The sequence below is a fragment of the Dama dama genome, chromosome 21 (genome assembly GCF_033118175.1).
Source record: "Dama dama isolate Ldn47 chromosome 21, ASM3311817v1, whole genome shotgun sequence".
In the NCBI taxonomy this organism is placed as follows: Eukaryota; Metazoa; Chordata; class Mammalia; order Artiodactyla; family Cervidae; genus Dama; species Dama dama.
The window spans coordinates 1,590,881-1,609,328 of NC_083701.1; the positions used below are offsets into that span (position 1 = coordinate 1,590,881).

General features: G+C 63.5%; 2 protein-coding genes and 1 long non-coding RNA gene across 5 annotated transcripts; 2 read left to right on the plus strand and 1 right to left on the minus strand.

The window, feature by feature from the left end:
* The first annotated feature begins 300 nt into the window (after positions 1–300).
* Positions 301–11,293, plus strand: TONSL (tonsoku like, DNA repair protein). 2 transcript variants are annotated; one of them, XM_061122918.1, is made up of 26 exons: positions 301–416; positions 517–612; positions 753–895; positions 1,446–1,629; positions 1,957–2,086; positions 2,308–2,479; positions 2,553–2,667; positions 3,186–3,331; positions 3,420–3,572; positions 3,739–3,864; positions 3,978–4,155; positions 4,522–4,601; positions 4,690–4,779; positions 5,012–5,084; positions 5,181–5,344; positions 5,426–5,549; positions 5,665–6,425; positions 6,531–6,607; positions 6,924–7,074; positions 7,153–7,231; positions 7,583–7,884; positions 8,030–8,201; positions 8,817–8,992; positions 9,393–9,466; positions 9,737–9,870; positions 11,038–11,293. In XM_061122918.1, exons 1-26 carry the CDS (start codon positions 392–394, stop codon positions 11,229–11,231), a joined length of 4,119 nt encoding a protein of 1,372 aa, XP_060978901.1. In that variant the 5' UTR covers positions 301–391; the 3' UTR covers positions 11,232–11,293. The 2 variants fall into 2 exon arrangements, with proteins under 2 accessions (XP_060978901.1, XP_060978902.1); XM_061122919.1 differs by lacking the exon at positions 11,038–11,293 and having other exon boundaries at positions 9,397–9,466.
* A 1,112-nt stretch (positions 11,294–12,405) lies between these two features.
* On the plus strand, positions 12,406–16,683 carry VPS28 (VPS28 subunit of ESCRT-I). 2 transcript variants are annotated; one of them, XM_061122962.1, is made up of 10 exons: positions 12,406–12,479; positions 13,633–13,734; positions 14,222–14,250; positions 14,369–14,406; positions 14,614–14,703; positions 15,328–15,433; positions 15,536–15,637; positions 15,918–15,971; positions 16,061–16,152; positions 16,435–16,683. In XM_061122962.1, the coding sequence occupies exons 2-10, from the start codon at positions 13,698–13,700 to the stop codon at positions 16,550–16,552; spliced, it is 666 nt and encodes a 221-aa protein (XP_060978945.1). In that variant the 5' UTR covers positions 12,406–12,479; positions 13,633–13,697; the 3' UTR covers positions 16,553–16,683. The 2 variants fall into 2 exon arrangements, with proteins under 2 accessions (XP_060978945.1, XP_060978944.1); XM_061122961.1 differs by lacking the exon at positions 12,406–12,479 and adding an exon at positions 13,266–13,438.
* LOC133042426 (uncharacterized) lies at positions 14,241–15,972 on the minus strand. Its single transcript, XR_009689495.1, has 3 exons — positions 15,856–15,972; positions 14,513–14,662; positions 14,241–14,377 (listed from the first exon to the last, which is right to left on the minus strand). It is a non-coding gene; the product is annotated as an uncharacterized LOC133042426 (long non-coding RNA).
* Positions 16,684–18,448: the final 1,765 nt, after the last annotated feature.

An 18,448-nucleotide genomic window follows, 5' to 3' on the forward strand; every position in this document is an offset into this window, starting at 1 on the left:
CTGCGGGGACACAGATCCGAGCGCCCAAGTGCCCGTGGTCCCCGAGGCTTTCCTCTCCTCCCCTGCGAGGGCAGTGCGTTCCTCAGGGCAGGTCGCGCGGGTGTCCAGAACAGCGGCAGCAAGCGGCCGGAGCCCGGGAGACCTCACCCCAAGGGCGGCTGCGTTGATGGGGCGGGGCCCGGGCTCCGCGCGCGGAAGACCCGGGTGCTGAGGACGGCTTCCGCGATTCGGGACCCAGCGCAGCCCTACTACAACTCCCAGGATGCTTTGGGCACCTGGACTACACTTCCCGAGATGCTCCGCGGCAGGACCGGGCCTGAGCGCGGGGCCGGGGAGGGCGGGGCCGCCGCGCCAGCAGAGAGCGCGCGAAGTCCGGAACCCCTAGTGCAGGATGAACCTGGAGCGCGAGCTTCGCCGTGAGTCCAGGGAAAAGCGCCCGAGCTCGGGGGCTGGAGACGGCCCTGGCCCTCCCGGGCGGAGAGGCTCAGCGCTCAGGCCTCGTCTCTCTCTCTGCAGAGCTGAGCAAGGCCAAAGCTAAGGCCCAGAGGAGCGGGCGGCTGCGGGAGGAGGCCTCCGTCTGCCACCAGCTAGGGGAGCTCCTGGCCAGCCATGGTGCGTGGGGTGGAGTAGGGGCCGTAGGGGCATGGGACCGGGGGCAGGGGCTTCCTGAGTACCGGCCGGCCGCCACCCCATTGGCCTTGCTGCCCCTGGCCCACTGCCCAGTCGGACGGAAACCTGTCCCGCCCACCCAGGCTGCTACGCGGAGGCCCTGCGAGAGCACCAGCACGAGCTGCAGCTCCTGGAGACCACCGACGACCCCCTGGGCTGCGCCGTGGCCCACCGCAAGATCGGAGAACGGCTGGCGGAGATGGAGGACTACTCGGCTGCCCTGCAGGTGGGCGGAGACCGGCCCACCCCAACGCTGGCTACAGTCTACTCTCCCAGGCTCGCATCTCCTGGGGGCAGAGCCTGCCCGGTCTCTGCCGTCCAGGCCTCTGGCTGGAGGGAAGAGTGGGAAATGGTGCGATGAGAGCCTGAAATGGCTCTCTGAAATGGTTCAGAGAGCCCTGCATCAGCAGTGGTCACCTGGTCCTTGAATGCACGCACCACAGCCTCTCCTGGGAATGTGGCTCCAGAAACCACTGATGAATATGTTACTGGAGCTGAAATCACTGGGGGCTGGCTGGGTGGGATTCCAGACCCTTTATCCACACAGAGCTGCCCTGGCTTCTGTGTTCCCACAGCACCAATGACTCCCAGTCAGTTTCTCCTCGCATGATTGTTTGGTTAGCATGTGGTGCCACCGTCCCCGCAGGCAGCGCTTGGCATAGAGGAAACAGTGTGTGTGCAGCCCGGCTTCGGCCTGCACCTGGGGGCTTGGGGGACATGGGGGGCTTGCTTGCGGTGGGGGTTGGCTCACAGCGGCCATACTTCTTTGCCCCCAGCACCAGCACCGCTACCTGGAGCTGGCATGTGCCCTCTCCAACCACGTTGAGCAGCAGAGGGCCTGGGCCACCATTGGCCGCACCCACCTGGACATCTATGACCACGACCAGTCCCAGGACACCTTGCAGCAGGCACAGGATGCCTTCGAGAAAAGCTTGGCTATCCTGGATGAGAAGCTGCAGGGTGACTGCCCTTGGGCCTGGCCCTCCCTGACTTTGGCCTCCTGTGCTCTGCAGGGAGAAGAGGCTACAGCCTCACTACCCATGTGGCGGGTCCCCTGTCTAGCTTCCTCTCTTTGTGAGGCTGAGCCTGGCTCTCAGAACCCCCCCATACCCCCCCACTTTGTGACCCTGCAGAGCCCGTGCTCCTCCTGACTCCTGACCTCAGATCTGGCTGCCTTTGCTCTATTCCCGCCACTCTATCTGCAGCAGAATCCCTGGCACCTACAGGGAGAGGCCAGAGACCTGGAATGGGGGTGGGACACTGAGTGTCTGCAGGGGTGTCTTCCAGGTTCACTGCCCAAGCGAGAGCTGAGTGAGATGAGGACCCGAATCTACCTCAACCTGGGCCTCACCTGCGAGAGCCTGCAGCAGGTGGCCCTGTGCAGTGCCTACTTCAAGAAAAGCATCTTCCTGGCTGAGTAAGGCCCCACCAGGCCCCAGAGGGAGCTGGGTTCCTGCCCCTGGAGGAAGTGGCCAAGGCGAGGGTAGCCAGCTGGCTCACCCCTGTGCCCCATCAGTCTCCTGGGAGCAGAGGCTTGGCTTGGCTTTGTGGGCTGGAGCCCTCGGTGGGGTCAGTGGGTGCCTGCTCTGCTGTCCCTGCGCAGGAGCCCTGGGCACCGACAGCCCTGTCCCCCCACAGGCAGAACCACCTGTATGAAGACCTGTTTCGAGCCCGCTACAACCTGGGGGCCATCCACTGGCGGCGGGGGCAGCACTCGCAGGCCATGCGCTGTCTGGAGGGGGCACGGGAGTGCGCGCGCGTCCTGAAGCAGGGCTTCCTGGAGAGCGAGTGCTGCCTGCTGCTCTCGCAGGTGCCCTGGGCTCGGCCTTCGGGTGGGCTTGGGCCTTCTGGGGCGTGCGGGCTTACCTTTCCTTGCCCCCTAGGTCCTCCTAGACCTCGGGGACTTCCTGGCTGCCAAGAGAGCCTTGAAGAAGGCCTATCGGCTCGGCTCTCAGAAGCCTTTGCAGAAAGCTTCGGTCTGCCGGACCCTGAAGTATGGTGAGCCTAGGAGGGGCCCCGGGGGCTCGATCCCCCAAGACAGTGTAGGGAGGGCTCCTTCCTTCAGCAGAGGAGGCCTGGGCATGCGTCCTTGGGGAGGGGGCACCATCGGGAGGGGCCCATCCCCCCCACTTCCTGTTGGGAGGGGTCTCACTGTTCTCTGAGCTTCCATTCAGCAAGGAGTGGAGGAGGCACGCTGGGTGGTCAGGAGGCTAGTGTCTGCTCATAAACCAGCATCTTCACTGGCAGACCCGAGACAAAAGCCATCCTGCTTAATGGCGGGAGTATGACCTGGTGTTCTCCATTGATAAGTAATGGTCACAAGGGCCCCTGCCCATGTCTGTGCCACAGGCCAGTCCCTACCCTGTGCTGACCTTAGTTGGTTCTCTTGCTGCGACCCCACGAGGTAGCCCCTCCTACCACCCCCTTACTGGGGGTGAGCGGAGGCTGGGTCTGGTGGGTGGTGGAGCTGGGTCAGGCCCGGGCCGGCCATGCCTGCATAAGGCTCTTTCCGGCAGTGCTGGCGGTGGTCCAGCTGCAGCAGCGGCTGGAGGAGTCCGAGGAGAGTGACCCCGAGGTCGCCATGGGCATCTGTGAGCAGCTGGGGGACCTGTTCTCCAAGGCAGGCGACTTCCCCAAGGCCGCTGCAGCCTACCAGAAGCAGGTGTGTGCCAAGCGGGCGTGGCAGATGGCGGGGGCTACGGGGGGCGGGGGGGTGGCACGGCCCTGATCTCACGGCGGCTGCTCCGCAGCTGCGCTTTGCGGAGCTGCTCAGCAGGCCGGGGCCCGAGCTGGCCGTCATCCACGTGTCCCTGGCTGCCACCCTGGGGGACATGAAGGACCACCGCCAGGCAGTGCACCACTATGAAGCAGAACTGAGGCTGCAGGAGGGCAACCCCCTGGAGGTGAGCGGTCACGGCCCCGTCCCGCCCGAGGCTCCATTGCAGGACCGCCACTCTCGGGGGTGGGGCACCGGGGCACCGGGGCACCTTGCCCCTCCCAGGGGGGCCACCTTCCATCTCGTGTTTGGGAGAGGGGGCCGCAGCCATCAAGTTCGTGCTTCTCCTCCAGGAGGCCAAGACCTGGTTGAACATTGCGCTGTCCCGTGAGGAGGCAGGCGACGCCTACGAGGTGCTGGCGCCGTGCTTCCAGGAGGCTCTTGGCTGCGCCCAGCTGGCCGGGCAGCCCCAGCTTCAGGTGGGGAGCGCCCGCCCGCCCGCGCTGGGATCCCGCACACAGCTTCCCTGGAGCCCGACTGTCCACGGCCCTGTCTTGCCCGTGGCCCTGAGCTGGGTGCCCCCTCTCCTCAGAGGCAGATCTTGCGGCACTTCCATGCTGTGCAGCTGCGGCTGCAGCCCCAGGAGGCCCCCAGCACCGAAGCCAGGCTGCAGGAGCTGCGAGTGGCTGGAGACGAGGATGAGGGGGACAGGGAGGGCGAGGAGGACGATGATGCTCTGGAAGCTGTGGAGCTGGAGCTCTCCGAGAGTGGTGAGGCTCGCTCCCTGGTGCCTGTTTGGGGTGGCTAGGGCCAGCTCACAGGCTTCTGACTCCTGAGGAGGGAACATTGGGCACCCGGCAGGGGAAAGAGGGACACTCTCCACTAGGCAGTTGGGTGAGAGGAACCCACGGTGGAGAAGCAGGTGCTGGGAGGGTGGGTGCCCCGGAGGCAATGGGGCTGGGCGGGCGCGGGCGGGCGTCGTGCAGTGGAGGACCCCTGAGCCCCAGGCCAGCTGCTCTCACCGAGGGCAGGACCCGGGAAAGAGCGGAGGTCTGGGGCTGGGGGAGACTGACCCACAGAGCAGCCTCGGCACGGGGACTGGCTCATGTGGGGCGGCGGGCTTGGCTCTGCTGCAGAGGACGAGGCCGACACAGGCCCACTGCCGGAGGAGGACGAGGAGCTACGAGGCTGCCTGGGCCGGCAGAGGGTAAACAAGGTGAGTATGGGCCAGGGACAGCGGCAACGCCCTCCTGTGGTCACTAGTGCCCTCATGCCCCTGCCCCCACCCTGGGCTGTGCCCACAGTGGGGCCGGCGCAACGACGTGGGCGAGACAGCGCTGCACCGAGCCTGCATCGAGGGCCGGCTGGGCCGTGTCCAGGACCTCGTGAGGCAGGTAGGCGTCCCCGCAGGCCGGGCTGCCTCCCCAAGGGAGAGGGCAGGGTTTGAGGGCCAGAGCCAGAACTGGGGGTCCCATCCCTCCTGGTGGGGAGCATCTCACTGCTGTGATCTGGGCCAGGCCAGGCTGAGGGGTGCGCCCGTGGGGCCCTCCGCAGGCTTCAGTGCCAGGGAAAGGCCAGGCTGGTGGGGGCACTCGGGGCCAGGCTCCTTCCCATTCTTGGTCATAGGGCCACCCCCTAAACCCTCGGGACTACTGTGGCTGGACACCCCTGCACGAGGCCTGCAACTACGGGCATCTGGGTGAGCATGGGACGGGGTTTCTGGCCTGTGATGGGGAGAGGGGATGAGTCCCTCCCGAGAGAGGGCCTGGAAGCCAGCTCACGCGCCTGTCCGCAGACATCGTCCGTTTCCTGCTGGACCATGGGGCTGCGGTGGATGACCCAGGCGGCCAGGGCTGTGACGGCATCACGCCCCTGCATGATGCCCTCAACTGTGGCCACTTTGAGGTGGCTGAGCTGCTCATCAAGCGAGGAGCATCTGTCACCCTCCGCACCAGGAAGGTGAGTGTACGCAAGCCAGGTGGGCATGGGCGGTGGTGGGTGAAGCTGCTGCCGCCAGCCCTGCCCAACTGGTACCCCCAGGGCCACAGCCCACTGGAGACACTGCAGCAGTGGGTAAAGCTGTACGGCAAGGATCTGGACAGTGAGACGCGGGAAAAGGCGGCTGCCATGGGGAGGCTGCTCCAAGCAGCCTCCTTGGGTCAAGGTAAGCGGGGGCCTCCTCTGCCCCTGGCAATTCCGCTCCTTAGCCTGAGAGTCTTGGGCCCTGGGTGGCGGTCACGTGCCAGGCACTGTCTCACAAGAGATTGCTCTTTCTGCAGCTCCCCACAGCTCCTGGGCTCCGCAGACCCTCCCAAGTAACCATCTGTTTGACCCTGAGACCTCTCCTCCCTCAAGTCCTTGCCCAGGAACCCCAGAGGTCTGTGAAGCCAGCCCCAGGGTGTCCCAGGGGCTGGCAGTGTCCGCTGTGGCCAGACCGCGGAGGAGCAGGCACAAATTGGCCAGCAGTAGCAGCTCAGAAGGCGAGGACAGCTCCAGCCCGTCCCAGCCCACCCAGAAGAGGCCCAGGCACACAGGCTCATCACCGCAGACCAAGGCCCCGATGGCCAGGCCCACCAGCGATAGGGAGGCAGCCACAAGTGCCAGCTGGGCAGCCTACCGGGCGGCCATCCGCGGAGTGGGCAGTGCCCAGACCTGCCGCCTGGGCCCCAGTCCACTGCGAGGGCCCAGCGAGGCCCCCATCCCCCAAGCAGCACTCATCCCTAAGGAGGAGTGTTTGGCTGGGGACTGGCTGGAGGAAGACTTCCCGATGAGCCCCGGTCACCGGGGCCGCCGTCCAGCCCGCCCCCAGAGCGGTGGAGATGGCGGCAGACACCATGCCTCTGGCCCAGGCAGTGACATGGCACGCAGGCCCCGGGCCCGGGTTCGTGCCTGGCAGAGCCGGCTGCCCTGTCTCGAGAGCCGGAGCACGCCAGTCAGAGCAGACAGAGCCGACAGCCCGGCCACAGAGCCCGCACGGAGCCCCGACGTCCCCAGGGCTGTGGCGCCCGCTGGAGAAAACCCCACAGCAGGCCAGCTCTCGGTGAGTGCTCACGCCTGGGGCAGAGTGCCACCCAGGCTGCGGGAGAGGACAGGCAAGGGCCTGTCTCTCCCAGCTCAGCCCCTTCTTCCCTGCCCCCACCCCTAGGGCCAGGCCCTGCCCCCTCCCATCCGAGTCCGAGTCCGAGTTCAGGATAACCTCTTCCTCATTCCCGTTCCACACCGGTAAGGTGTCTCCTCCTGGCGCCCGGCTCGCTGTGCCTCTGTGGGCTCGGTGCTAGGGGTGGTGCCCGGGGGCAGTAGAGGGCCCTCGTTGTCGCGATGAGACGTGTGATGAGAGCCCGCCTGGCCCTATCCCTCGCCCCTGGGGGACTGCTCATGGGGAGGTGCCCCAGGCCCTGGGGTCCCTGGGAGTGGCCCGGAGGTGCTCCGGTGTGCACGTTGCAGGCGGGCAGGAGGACAGGGAAGGCTACACAGCCCCGGGTGGCAGGGCAGGAACCTGGCTGGGTCCAGTACTCAGCTCATGTGTGTGCCCGCACAGGGAGGCCCACTCCGTGGCCTGGCTGGCTGAGCAGGCCGCCCAGCGTCACTACCAGGCCTCCGGGCTGCTGCCTCGGCTCTCCCTTCAAAAAGAGGGGGCCCTGCTGGCCCCTCAGGACCCTATCCCCGACGTGCTGCAGAGCAACGAGGAGGTGAGTGACCAGAGCCAGGGCCCTGAGCTGGGTCCTCCAGGACTGGGGTCAGGGCTGCTCACCGCTGCTGCTCACCAGGTGTTGGCTGAGGTGACTTCGTGGGACCTCCCCCCACTGAGGGACCGTTACCGCCGGGCCTGCCAGAGCCTGGAGCAAGGTAAGGGTCCAGACGGCCCTACGGGGGCCTGGGCAGAGAACTAGGCCAGGCCCATGGCCTTCAGTCCCAGGGCCCCAGGCATTGACCAGGGTCCCCCCACCACACCTGGCCTCAGGGTTTCCTCCCCTACCTAGCGGCCCCCTAGTGTGTGGGCAGTGGGGGCAGGAGGTGGCCCCATCCGGAGGGGGGTCAGCACCACCCACCCTGGTTCTGCAGCATGCCTCGGGGCCCCGGGAGCTGCCCTGGAGCTCATGCTGGAGTGGGGGGGCAGAGTGCTGCCTGACTGGCCACCGCTGACTCCCAGGGCGGGACAGGCAGAGCCTGTCCTGGTGACACCATGTTCCTCCCCAGGGGAGCACGAGCAGGTGCTGCAGGCCGTGGAGCACCAGGGCTCAGCCCCCGCATTCAGCGCCTGCTCCCTGGCACTGCGCCAAGCCCAGCTCACGCCGCTGCTGCGGGCCCTGAAGCTGCATTCAGCGCTCCGGGAGCTTCGCCTGGCCGGGAACCGGCTGGGGGATGGGTGTGTTGCTGAGCTACTGGCCACCTTGGACACTGTGCCCGCCCTGACCCTCCTCGACCTGTCCTCTAACCACCTGGGCCCTGAAGGCCTGCGCCAGCTTGCTGCGGGCCTCCTGGGGCAGACCACCTTGCAGGTAAGAGGCGTGGGGGACAGCGGGCAGCATCTGAGTGTCCACATCCAACCCATCCCTGGTGGGGAGGTGTGGTTGAGAGCATTGGCCGGCACCCAGGTCCAGGTGGCGAACACGAGATCCTCTGGGGGCCCTGTGTCTCCCACAGAACTTAGAAGAGCTGAACTTGAGCATGAACCCCCTCGGGGATGGCTGTGGCCAGGCCCTGGCCTCCGTCCTGCGGGCTTGTCCTGTGCTTTGCACCCTGCACCTCCAGGCCTGTGGCTTTGGCCCCAGCTTCTTCCTGAGCCATCAGGCGGCTGTGGGCAGCGCCTTCCAAGGTGAGCTGCCGGCATGTCCACTTCCCGGCCCCAGGGGTTCAGAGAGCCTTGAGCCAGGGCACCAGCTTGGCCCTCGGGAGCACGTGGGTGGACATGGGTGTGGCTTGCCTGGCCTGGGCAGGACCCAGACCCAGTCCCAGCTACACTGCAGGTCCAGCCTTGTGGCTCCCCAGCTCAGCATTCTGTTTGTGGGAGACGATTCTACCCATAGTCCCAGCACCGAGAGACAGGAAACTGGGCATCCTCCAGGGGGTTTTCCACAGAGGCCCAGCTAGGAAGTGGGGCTCAGAGCTGGGAGTGCAGCAGAGGGGAGGAAGGGCTGGGACTTGGCTGGTAGACGGAGTGCCCCCACCCACCCCTGCCCTACCATGCTGGGTGTCCCAGTCTTTGGGCCGCCCTGTCACAAGCAGGGACAGGCTGGGTCCCCAGAGTGGCGGGAGGAGACTGAGCTCATGAGCCTGTGCTGCCCCTCCCCCGCGGAGGCCCCGGGCTGGAGACCCCGTCTCCCAGCGCACAGACCATCGGGACAGTGACGGCCTCCCGAGGGTTACGGGGGCTCTGGGCCCAGGCCTGGGGGCGGGGAGGAACCTGATGGAGGTTCTGGCCTCCATATAGACACCAAGCGCCTGAAGACACTGTCCCTGTCCTACAATGGCCTGGGCCCCACTGCCCTGGCCCAGGTCCTGGGGAGCCTGCCGGCTCACAGCCTCCTGCGCCTGGAGCTGAGCTCTGTGGCCACCGGCAAAAGTGGCCTAGGTCTCACGGAGCCCGTGGTTCGCTACCTGAGCCAGGTATGCATTCAAGGGGGCACTGAGCCAGAGGCACCTCAGCCCCCAGGACTGGGAGTGGGGGAGCTGGGAGAGGGTGCAAGTTGGCAGAGAACAGGGGTGGGGAACGCTTTCTACAGACCTGCTTGCCTGGGGCTCTGAGGTCCTGGCCAGCAGGAAAGGTACCTGGGTAGGGCGGGTCTCCTGAGATCACTTCGTGATGTGCCAAGTATGACCCACTCCTCTGGGGAGAAGCATGTTCTTCTGACCTGCAGACTTGGGGAGATGCCACCCACTCTGGCTTCGGGGGCTGGGCAGGCTTCACTCCATCATTCTCAAGGGACGGGGGTGGTGTCTGGTGCCCTGGGTGCAGGGCCTCTACTGGGAGGCAGGGAGGGCAGGTGTGTCCCCCTCCGTTGTCTAGGAAGGCTGCGTCCTGGAGCACCTGAGCCTGTCGGCAAACCACCTGGGCGACACAGACGTGAGAGCTCTGAGCAGGTAACGCCACTACTACCCTGCGGATCTGGTCTCATACCTGGGCGCCTGGGGAGGCTGGGGCCTCACGACCTGCCTCCCTCGGGCTCTCACGTCCCTCTGCTGGGTCCTCTCCTGTCACCCGTGTGCCACGGCCCATGCCAGGGCCACTGCTCCATGGCCTCCAGCTTCAGTGGCTCTCAGGAGTGTCTGGTGCATCCCGAGCCGTGGGGTCACATGGGGCAGCTTCCCCTCATGGCAGAAACTGACCCCCAGGCTTCTGCCCTGTCTCAGATGTCTCCCTCTCTGCCCCTCACTGGTCTCGCTGGACCTGTCTGCCAACCCTGAGGTCAGCGGTGCTGGCCTGGAGGAGCTCCTGGCTACCCTCCAAAAGCGGCCCCAAGGCCTCAGCTTCCTGGGCCTGTCAGGTGAGCTCTGGGTGTGGCAGCCACACCTGCCCAACTGGAGCTGGTGACACAGCCCCTGCTCAGGGACCTGCCTGAGGCCCAGGTGCCTCCTCTGAAGGGGCCGTCCTGCCACTAGCCAGGCTTCAGGGTGGAGCTGGGCCCCTGGGTGCTTGAGTGGAGGACAGTGCCCAGCATGCCCAGATGCAGGTGCGAGCCTCAGCCCTCAAACCACAGGGCGGGAGGAGCATGGGCCTCTGCCTCCAGCCTGGTCAGCCTGACCCTCAAGACCATGGCTTGGGGACCCACTGCCGCAGGGACTTTTTCGTTCCTGTTGTCCAGAGGGAGGGAGGGAGTGGAGGTCAGCCTAGAGTGGATACCTGCCTCTGAGGGCCCCTCCCGCTTCTGGCCAGGGCGCCCTGACTGTACCGTCTAGGCCTGTGGCCTGACTTAGGTGGTTCTCTGGCCACACGTGGTGCAGGACCCCGTCTTGAGAACAACCCCAGGGAGGTGCATTTGGTGAACTGGCGCGTCCTGCTGGGGCTGCGGGCAGGGCAGGCCAGACTGGACCCTCCAGGAGAACCAGGGCTGGGAGTGGGTGTGCACACTGGGGACCCCTGGGTTCTTCCTGCTTCTCGCCCCCTGCCCCACAGGGCCAGGCTGGCTCCTCCAGGAAGGCCCTCCTGAAGGCAGGCTGGTAGGCAATCTACCGTCACTCAGATGTGGGGCTGCTCCTCACACATCTGGCTTGCTGGCACCTGCATGTTCTCACCAAGCCCCCTGCTGGGTACTCTGTGGTCTCTGAGGATTGAGCATTGGCAATTCAGTGTCCTGAGACTCCCAAGAAACCACGCTGGGTCCATCTTAAGGACCGAGACATCATCAGACAGTGTCAGAGGCACAGATGTGAATGCAGTGTCTCCTACAGCCGACCTCCCTCTTGCCTGACCACTGGCTGTGGGAGGGGTCTGTGGTCCTAGGCAGCCTCTGGGAGAGCACCCTCCATCCTCGAGAATGATCTGGCCTCTCCTGGGCTTTGCTCATGCCCCTCACTGCAGCCCTCGGGGCCTCAGGGGAAGTGCGTGTCGTCCCTAGGGCCAAGCTGGTAAAGAGAAAAGTCCTGTGAGACCCGAGAAACTGCATCCTGCCAGGAGCAGCTCCCCAAGGCTGACTCCTGCCTCCCCTCTGCAGGCTGTGCTGTCCAGGGCCCCCTGGGCCTGGACCTCTGGGACAAGGTTGTGGCGCAGCTGCAGGAGCTGCAGCTGTGCACCAGACATCTCTCTTCTGAGGACCGGGATGCCCTGCATCAGCTGCTGCCCAACCAGCTGGGCCCCAGAGTGTGCACCCTGGACCAGGGCCCCAAGCTCTTCTTCAGGCACCTCTGACTGGCCAGCCCCATGGTGTGCCCTCCCCACCCACCCAGGCCTCTAATAAAAAAGCCAATGCTGCCTCCACCCCTCTCTGCTGCTGCTCCTTGGAAGGCAAGTGGGAGGTGGAAGGCAGGGTTGTGAAGCTTAGAGCCCTCTGGAACTGAGGATGTTACTGGAGCAGGTTCCTCTGCCCAGCAAACAGCGAGCCAAAACCCAGAGACACCAAGGTTTGCAGCAGAGGAAGGATTTATTCACAAGGCAGCCAAGTGAGGTGATGAGAGGACAGGTTTCATATTTGCTTCCTCAAAGGCGAGGGGCTTGTGACATTACAGTATAAAGAAGCCGGTTGGAATTCCCTGGTGGTCCAGTGCTTAGGACTCCGCACTTTCACTGCCAATGGCCTAGGTTCGATCCTACAAGCCTCAGTAACCACCACCACCACCCCACTCCAAAAAAGCAGGATGGTCTTAGGTGTGGGGAGAGAACCTTGGAGGCAGGGAAGAGGTGAGGTCATCTGTTCTGCAGAGGCACATCTGAATTACTTGCTTCTTCATGGGACACATTAAAAATGGTGGCACATGATGGGGTGGGGCTCTGAAGGCAAGAGGTCATTCACTGGACCCAGGAGCAGGGCCAGTTTTAGCGTCAGACATGCAAGCTTTTGTATCAACAATTAAAACAAGCTCGATTCGTGAAGACAGGTTACAAATGGAGGGCCTGAGGGAAGGGCTACCCACTCCAGTATTCTGGCCTGGAGAATCCCGTGGGCTGTATATAGTCCGTGAGGCGGCAAACCTTCACACAGTTTACTTGCATTGTTACTTCAGTTTCATATATGTGTGTGTGCACATTCATTTTCAGATTCTTTTCCACTATAGGTTATTACAAGAGACTGAATATAATTCCCCACGCTATACAGTAGGTCCTTGTTTACCGCGGGGTTCTTAACAAGCGGTAAGACAAGCTCTAAGGTTTCTATTAACCCTGCGGGGCAGTTTCAAGGGAAGAGCTGGCCGCTTAGAGGTCCTCCAGGGGAACGCAAAGCCAACTCTGCAGCTTCCTTCCCTCTCCCAAAGACAGACTCACCCGACGGCTGAGCTCTCAGGAGGCGGGGCGTAGCTAGCGCGCAGGCGCACACAGCGGGGCCTGACGTAGGAGTAGCGTGCGCAGGCGCAGACGGCGGGGCCTGGCGCGCAGGCGCGGGAGCAGACGTCTGACGCGCCCCGCCCCCGCGCCGTCGCTGGGACCTGCGAGGCGGTCCAGGTACTCCGGGCCAGGGACGGGCGGAAAAGGCGGTCTGACCAAAACCCGCGGTCTTCGCCACGCCGCGGAGGGTCCTCTGCGCCCCTGCTCCTCGGTCCGCGTCTTAGAGTTCTGTGTCCCGGGCCCCCGGGTCTCCTGGCTCCGCCCGGGGCTCTGGGGCCGTCTCCCGGGCCTGCGCGCCCGGCGCTTGCTGGGCTTCCTCTGGGAGCTCGCCGCCCTGCTCGTGCAGGGTGACGATGCTCAGCGTGTGGCCGCGGGCCTCCCGTTTCGTGGCTGCGTGGGGTCCCGCTGTAGGGCCACAGCCGAGTCCCTGATTGCTCCTGGCCGTCCCACCGCCTCACGGTTGCTGAGCGGTCTCCGTGTCCCTACCCCGCCCCCGCCGCGCCCTGCTGAACTCACAGCCTCGTCCCGCAGGCCTCATCCCGCCTTTCCGCTGCACTGCCTCCGCGCCGGTCTCGGGGCTCAGCACGGGCTGCCTTCCCGCTACCTTGGTTCACCCTCAGCCATTTCCTGTGGGGCGCCACCCACCCTCTCAGTGCCACTGGTTCAGCCTGCCCGTCTAGGCTTCTCCCCTGACCACGCGCCTCTGCAGCCTCCTTGGAGCCTAAGGAGCCTCCCAAAGCCCACACGTCCAAGCCGTAGTACACCCACCTACTCTCCACACCTACTCTGTTCACCTTCTTCGTGTCATCTCATCTCATGGTCATGGTGCCTTTGGTCCGAAAATAAGGGTGTCGTTTTTTTACCCATTTTTAAATTCTCCATTGCACCTGGTGGGTCCATCTCCAAAGCACGTCTCAAACTGGCCCCAGCCACTGCATCAGCTTCTCAAGTGGGCAGGGCTCCTGCTTCCACGGTCTGCTCAGCTCACTGCCCATCTGGATCCCCGAGGACTTGTCGCCAATCTTCCAGTGACTCCAGCTCGCTGTGCCAGGATAAGTCCAGACTCCTCTTGGGCTGTGAGTGGTGCATCCTTTGACAAACCACCACCCCCACACACATCCCCCTCTGCCTCTGTCCTCATCCCCTGGACTGTCCTCACTCAGAAAGTTCACCCCAAGGCCCATTGGTCTGTTCCTCCAAATTTATTCCTGTGTGAAGACATGCTCGGGGTTGTTTTTTAAGAGGTTGTATTGTATGTTCTCTTCCCCAGGTGACTCCTCCAGTGGCTGCAGCATCTTCCTCTCTCTCCCGGTCACCTGACTCAGAGCCGGTAGGATGTTTCACGGGATCCCAGCCACTCCTGGTATGGGAGGTGAGTGTGGTGCATGCCGGGCCCAGGGACCCAGAGTGCCAAAGCTTTCAACCTCCAGAGGCCAGGGGTTGCTGGCAGGCTATAAGGTCCGACATGGCAAGGTCCAAGGGGGTAGCCAGGGGCCCAAAGACCTCCTCCAAGTGGGGTCAGCTGGATGCAGAGATGACAGCTGTAGTGTGGCTGGACTTCAGGGTGTCTCAAGTATCCCGGAGTCCCCAAGTCAAGGGGATGGTTGCAAAGCATGTGACAGACATTGTGTGCCCACAACTACATCATAAGCAAGTTGTGGTCACTCAGCTGTAGGGGCAGTAGCTGAGCAACAGGGGTGGAATGGAGCACCAGGCCTGGCGTGCAGCCCCTGGACCCAGAGGCCTGTCCTCTGCTTGGGTCCCCCACAAACTGAGGGGGGCTGGGACTGAAGTTCCTGGGGCCAGGGTGGTGGCCAGGCTCGCTGGGGTGACCTTCCACTCTGCCTTTTCTGTCACAGCCCCTGGAAACAAGCCGGAGCTGTATGAGGTGAGTAGTGGGCACCCTCCTGGTCACATCAGCTGTGATTCTCATCTGCATGGTCCTCACTGGGGCCCCGCAGCCTCCCTCGTGTTGCTGGCTGATCCTCCTCCTGGTCTCCTGACAGGAAGTGAAGCTGTACAAGAATGCCCGTGAGCGAGAGAAGTGAGTCTGGCCCCCAGGCTGCCTGCCTCCCCCATCCTGAGGGTCTGCCCAGGAAAACAGATCCCCAGAAGCCTCTGTTCAGGGTGGGGTGAGGAGGCGGCCATACCAGGAGTTCTGCCTCAGTGGCACCCAGGCAGGGCTGGCAGGTGTGCTCGGGCCCTCGGCTTCCTGCCTGGGCAGCCGCGCCTGAAGTCTGCGCCCCCTCAGGTACGACAACATGGCAGAGCTGTTTGCAGTTGTGAAGACAATGCAGGCCCTGGAGAAGGCATATATCAAGGACTGCGTCACCCCCAACGAGTGAGAGCCCACTTCCCCACACCACTGGCCTACCCTCGGAAGCTTGTCTCTGGCCTCCAGGGCCAGGTGCTCAGTGGGGAGGGAGGCCGGGCAGTCCGGGGGCAGTGCCCACGCACGGGCAGGGCTGAGCCTAGCTCTCTCCAGGGTTTTGCCCCCACCCCGCTCCCCGGAGTTTCATCAGTGAGAACGCTTTGAAGGGGAGCTGGGGGCTCAGACAGTCCGTGGGGAGCTGCTGGCCAGGCCTGGCAGCTTGGAGGTATGTGGGGCCTTTGTCTAGTGCGGTTGTGCCCCCCAGCAGCACTGTGACCTGACCATGTGGGGGCACAGCCAATACAGCCCAGGAAACAGGCTCTGGGACCTGCGGGGCTCTGCGCTGGGTGCCAACTTGCATAATCCAGGCTGGTCCTCTGTGGCAGCCATACTTGGGGCATTACCCCCCTCCATCCCACCTCCTGCACTTTTCAAAGCTTCATCAGGAAGCCTCCCCCCCCCGATGGCTGGTCTCTGGCCCTTCACATCTTGTCCATGCGAGCTGCCCCATGTCTGGAAGGGCGGAGGATAAGCAGGAGGGACCCGGAGGCGCTGGCCTGGCACTGCGGGCAGCAGCCTGGCCTCTTCCCCCAGGTACACTGCAGCCTGCTCCCGACTCCTGGTCCAGTATAAGGCGGCCTTCCGGCAGGTACAGGGCTCAGAAATCAGCTCCATTGATGAATTCTGCCGCAAGTTTCGCGTGAGTGAGCGACTCCTTCACCCCGAGGGACAAGGGCAGGCATGGGGGCCTGCAACTGTGGCCGGGCTGCCCTGTGAGGCCCAGCCGTGATCCCCCCCTCAGCTGGACTGCCCGCTGGCCATGGAGAGGATCAAGGAGGACCGGCCCATCACCATCAAGGATGACAAAGGCAACCTGAACCGCTGCATCGCTGACGTGGTCTCGGTGCGGGCCCTGTGCGCGTGTGCCGAACTGCAGCGGGGGTCTCCGGCATGGGGGCTGGGGGGCCACCCCGAGGCCCCACCCTGTCCCAGGCCCACGTGGGACGTGTCCTGCATTCCCACCCAGTAGCCCCCTGGCTGCAGGAATGGGTGCGGGGGCGGGGGGGAGGGCCACGTGACCCTTCAGCTGAGGCGGGCAAGGGGTGGGGTGGGGCGAGGAACCAGGGTGTCGGGGGTCTCAGCCGGCGGTCGAGGTCATCAGACGCACACACACTTGCTCCCAGCTCTTTATCACGGTGATGGACAAGCTGCGCCTGGAGATCCGAGCCATGGATGAGGTGCGGCCCTGGGCAGGGGGAAGGGGGAAGGGGGAGGTCCAAGGAGCCAGGCTCGGGGGAGCGGGTCCCAGTGGGCTCTGTTCCTTCAGATCCAGCCTGACCTGCGGGAGCTGATGGAGACCATGCACCGCATGAGCCACCTGCCCCCTGACTTTGAGGGCCGCCAGACGGTCAGCCAGTGGTGAGTGCCTGTCGCCTGCCAGCCCCCCAGCTCCACCCCCCCACACTCTAGCCCCAGCCCCCTGGGTCTATAGCTATACACACACACACACACGCATGCACGTATGCTCTGGCCCCATAGGCCCTCCCCCCCCACACACACCTGAGTCCTATAGCCCTCCACACACACATATATACATAAACACACACACTCCAGGCCCTACACACACACACACCCCAGCCCCATAGCCTGCACCCTCCAGCACCACACACATACACAGACACTATACCCTGTGCCCTGCAGGCTGCAGACCCTGAGTGGCATGTCGGCCTCAGATGAGCTGGACGACTCCCAGGTGCGCCAGATGCTCTTCGACCTGGAATCAGCCTATAACGCCTTCAACCGCTTCCTGCACGCCTGAGCCCTGGCCCCCCAGACCCGCCTTCCACCTTGGGTCCCACTTCCCCGGACACCTGCTGTCCACGACCACCCGTCTGTGTCTCTTCATGCGTCTGGAGTCCCCTCTTCCCAATAAAGCTGTTTTCTGATCTCTCTGCTGCTGAGGGCACTCCTCCCCCTCCAGCCCTTCCCTGTCTGTCCTCTGGGCCCTGGGAGCAGGCATTGGCCTCCCTGGTGGGCACAGTCTGACAAACAGGCAGGGGTGACTAAATCTGCCAGCCACAGCCACCCCCAGTTGAGAGCAGGAGGCTGTGCTGCCTGGGCTTGGCAGTGTGGCCACAGCCCCAGCAGCATCTCTCGGCCCTGGAGACGGGCAGCTGGGGCAGGCTTATGCCTTTGCAGCAGGGCCCGTCCTCGCACAGGCCTCCCTGGAGACCCAGCTGATAGCCGCCAAGGGTGGTCCTCACCCAGGAGCAGAGCCAGTGGACAGCTCGGAACCCCTGGCCTGGCCTTGCCCAACGCCTGGTGGGGAAGCACCCCCTGCTTCCTGTGCCCGCTCCAGGGCCTCAGGCCCGTGCTGTTCACATCCGTGCCCTTCAGGCAGACAGCAGCAAACCAGAGACCAAGGCTCTGGGTGCCAAGGTGGGTTAGTCTCAGCAGCTATGGTGTTGGGACGAGGGGCAAGCCAGAGTTTCCCTGTAACATTTTCTTAGTGGTTCTTCGTATCTGGCTTCTAAAGGCAACAAGGTAAAGTGTGGTGTTTCAAGGGGGCAGTGAGGAGGTGCGCTTCCTGTGGACTCAGCATGAGCAGAGGATGAGGGGAATGAGCGGGGCTGCTGGAAAAGGAGGAGAGGGGTGCAGGAAGATGGGCGGGGGTGGGGACTGGCTGGTGAGGGCTTAGGATTGAACCCAGCAGTCCTGGATGCCAGCGAGGCTCTCAGAGCTGTGTGTGTGTGTTAGAGGGAGCAGAGCTCACGCGTGTGTGTCCATGTGTCTGTGAGAGCAGGGTGGCCGCTGGTGGCTGACCTTGTGAGTGTGGACTGTGCTGTGTGTGGTGCCCACAGTCTCGGCCGCTGGTCCAGAGAACTCAGGAATTGCACTCAGGCTTGAGCTTGGGGAGGCCCGAGGCTCCTTTGGCCCTCAGGGCTCCTCCCAGTGACCTTGAGAGAGTGGGTGGGGCTGAGCCCCAAAGCCCTGCTATCTAGGGAGCCCAAGGGGCAGAGGGCCAGGGAGGGTCCTTGGGGTTTCATTGCCTCCACCCATCTCCAGAACCCTTCTCATGGGCCCCCACTGCTCCTGCCGCCTCCACCTACCATTCTGGATTCTGAAAACTCTAGAGACCTCTAAGTATGAAGAATCAGTTCGGTTTGGTCGCTCAGTCTTGTCCAACTCTTTGTGACCAAATGGACTTGTTAACTACAAATTGGTGCTTACCAAGAGCCTTGCCAACGACTGAACAACAAAGGCATTTGCCATCTGCCTCTACAGAGATTGAACCCCATGCTGCTATAGCTGTTGACCTTCAACAATCCCTGAAGGAATTCAGGGTGGAGTGAGGCACTCTGAGCTCCAGGGAATCTGGTGGGACAGCTCTTTACATGTATGTTTTTAGAAACAGATTTTATGATCTCAATCCTTGCATCTCCTCACATCTAGAGAAGCACCAAATAAATCCCTTCATGGTGACATCAGATCCTCATGACTAACAAAAAATGTTTTGTAAAATGAGTGCTTCATGGTATTGAACTCCCCCTTCACCAAAACCTTATTTATTGACTTTCCCCCACTGCCACTTTGGAGCAGTTTCTCAGAGCTGAGATGCTGCCTCCCGGGGTGCATTCCTCATTTTACCCCAAATAAAACTTAACTCGCAACTCTCAAGTTGTACATCTTTTTTTTTTTTTTTTTATAGTCAACA